The sequence below is a fragment of the Limulus polyphemus genome, unplaced genomic scaffold, assembly GCF_000517525.1.
Source record: "Limulus polyphemus unplaced genomic scaffold, Limulus_polyphemus-2.1.2 Scaffold3407, whole genome shotgun sequence".
NCBI lineage: Eukaryota > Metazoa > Arthropoda > Merostomata > Xiphosura > Limulidae > Limulus > Limulus polyphemus.
This window is the reverse complement of record NW_013669017.1, coordinates 42,316-45,480: the sequence shown is the minus strand read 5'-3', so window position 1 is coordinate 45,480 and position 3,165 is coordinate 42,316. Positions and strand designations below refer to the sequence as shown.

Below are 3,165 nucleotides of genomic sequence, written 5' to 3'. Positions count from 1 at the left end.
CGTACGTACGCGAGAGTAGTTCGTTCTCGTACCGATACTCCTCGTCGGTCCTATACTATACACACTCACTATTTATATTTATATATATATACCCTCCCCCCCCTCCATTTCTGATGGAGTTTGGGTCTTGAGGCTTCTGCGACCCTCATTCACTATGATGACCCTAAACACTGGTGGGCCATCGCTGATGCATACTTTATCTGAAACTAAATATTTTCTAAATAAAATAAATAACTACGAAATTTCTGCCTCACTTTCGCCTAGAAGCACCATCTCCTACTTGCACAATTCTTGCCACTCCTTAAAGTCAACTTCAAGGATGGTTATTCTATCTACAGTATCTATAAAATTCGCAATCACACAGTGTTGGCTATAATTCAACACTTACCATCAGCCATCACCGTGATTGCTGATCCAATGCTCGAAACCGAGTTTGGTGCTATCTTTTAAACTATGGCTTAAAGATTTGTTGTGGGAGACAGCCTAGATGTTTGTGTAACATGGCCAAAATCGATCATGCAGTGGTAAAGAAACTGTGATCTTGTCAGGAGAGTTGTGTCCAAAAGGGCAGGAACCCTATACATAAACAAATGATATGCAACATCAATACAGTTGCAACAATATGTTAATAATTGATATGGTACATGTGTCATGCCTGCCACATAAACATTAAATTACATCCACGGCCTGTACGCAGCTAAATACGTATGTTTGTAGTAGATTATAAGGATCCATATAAACCACAGACTACATTAGAATGATTAGGTGTCAATGGTTATACAGCCACTGTTATTTTTACTAGGTAGTCAAATAAACTACTTCACACAATGCTCAATGATGCATTTAGTAATACTGCCCAGGTTTTATTACAATATTCACAGCCAATTTTGCTGTAGACTGGTGGAACAATATTAAATAATAATAAATAAGAACAAATGGATGATCTCTATTATGAACCACTACCATGGTTCATGATTATTTATAACCAATAAAAAACAAGGTTTCAATCTATCAAATGATGTATTACATTGTTTTCTGTACAGATAATTGTCTATTTTTCTTCCAGTTCAAAGTTTATTACCATGGGAAATACATAGACAAGCTTAGCTGATTTTTTAGTGGCTCTTGTCACATAGTTAGAAAGCCAAAAAAATTGTAATAGTTATGGATATTGTTAACACTTTATTTCTTGTTTTTCATATGTATTCTACATTTATTATAATAAAAGTAACTAAAATGTAAAAATTAGAAACTTTTTAGGCTAAATAAGGTAAAACAAATATTAATAACAATAAAACTTTTTCACAAGGTACACTCACGAGTAAACTCACAAGTAGTCCTTGCATTATGTAATTCAATAGAGTAGCATGAGCTCCATGTTTGCCAAGTGATTTACTAGTTAGATTCAGTTCAAAGGGCAATAAAACAATAAAATTTAAGTGTAAATATATGTATACTGTTACAAGTTTAAAGCTATTCAGGATAAACAAATGTAGTTTCATATTATAATTTGGAGTCATTCTAGAAAGAATTTATTTTTTCTTAGTGGTTATGAGGTCAGTCAAATTGACCAACCTTGTATACAGTTAGGGAAAAAAAACAGAGAAAATATAATTTTTTACTGAAAAAAAAAACATTTGAGATTTATTTATGAGGCTTTAGAAATTGTGCAAACTTAAATTTGAGATTTTTCAGATGAAGAAAAATATTTTTAATCTTAACATGAAAATCACTTTGCACTCAGAGCAGTCTACACTTTGACTCCACATATTCATGAAAGTGTTTTTAAAGAAAATACATCATTAAAAATTCTGACTTTTTGTCTACAAATGACTCTTTATGCTTACTGAAAGCATGCAAAATTTTGTGAAGATACACAAAACACATTAGAATTTGGGGTCAATTTTTAGGTCAAATCAACTGAGCCTAGCGAGAGAGTTAAGAGTCTGCAACTGCCTGATGAATAACAATGAGACAAAATTTAGCTTCTATAACAAGGATTTCTTTAGGTCCTAAAGAAAGCTGCAGTATAGAAGCCATTATCTCCTCTTCATTCATCAGGCAGTGGCAGTCTATTAAAATTCTCAAACTGACTATGTATACTCTGTTTAAAGTTCTACTGAAACAAATGTCTAAGCTGTTGAGCCTTGATTTTTTTGCTAGAATGTTTGAATCCTAATAATTCAGACTGTCAATAGGAATGAATAAATAAGTACTAATGAAGTCAATCACACAATAGTATGTCATCTGTAATATGATGACTGAAATAATGGTGCTATATAATGTTATCTTATTCAATCCAAAAACACTGCTTAACTCCTTAGGACAGCTTATCACTACTCCAGGTTAGCTCAGCATTCAAGTCTAACTACAAATGCTAATGTTATCTGTCTATATCATGGCTGAATGGGAAATAATTCTTGGTTTTAAGGATTAATTTTCTCAGTTGCTTGACATTTAATGAAACTGATTTTTAATTTGCAATGTGAAATTAAGTTAACATCTGCTAAGTGCAGAAACCTAGACAACACCACATCCATGTTTACCTTACCAAACTGTCTCTCTTGAGGCTTTACAACTTTGGCAAATCCAAAATCGGTTATCTTGATGTTGAAGTCATCATCCAAGAGAATGTTCTCTGGCTAATATAGGAAAAAAGTCAGAGTTAACTGTAGTAAAAATAAGTAACAGAATTGTTACAAAAAAACACTTCATTATGAATCTAGAATGATTTTTTTAAATGAAACTAGCTTCAAGATACCAATAACACAGACTATAAAAAATTTAATATTAATATGAATAAGTAATGAATTGGTAATTATGCGTGATATTTGTTTGCACACCTAAAGTATCACACACACACACATACATAATAAATACTTCAATAAAATATTAGTGTATCACAAAGTAATTTTTTTACTGGTAACCAAAATTTGATTCAAGAAGAGAAATGGTAATGATTATAAAACAGTATCTTAGATAAAATAATAAAACGAAGATCAATGTTTTTTACTTGCACAAACATTAAAAATATACATTAAAATATACAAGTTAAAAGAAACTTAAAACTCTACATGTTTCGGTGTAAATAATTATACCATCTTTAACATGTAGAATTTTAAGTTTCTTTTAACTTGTATATTTTAATGTATATTTTTAATGCTT

At 31.2% G+C, this 3,165-nt stretch overlaps 1 protein-coding gene across 3 annotated transcripts in view; it reads right to left on the bottom strand.

Annotated features, from left to right (window-relative positions):
* LOC106469300 (phosphorylase b kinase gamma catalytic chain, skeletal muscle/heart isoform-like) overlaps positions 1 to 3,165 on the bottom strand; it is a 64,117-nt gene that overhangs the window by 24,209 nt on the left and 36,743 nt on the right. For all 3 annotated transcript variants that reach the window (XM_013929787.2, XM_022397779.1, XM_022397778.1), the window contains one exon: positions 2,552 to 2,642. In XM_013929787.2, coding sequence (XP_013785241.1) covers positions 2,552 to 2,642 — 91 coding nt within the window. The remainder of the gene's footprint in view (positions 1 to 2,551; positions 2,643 to 3,165) is intronic.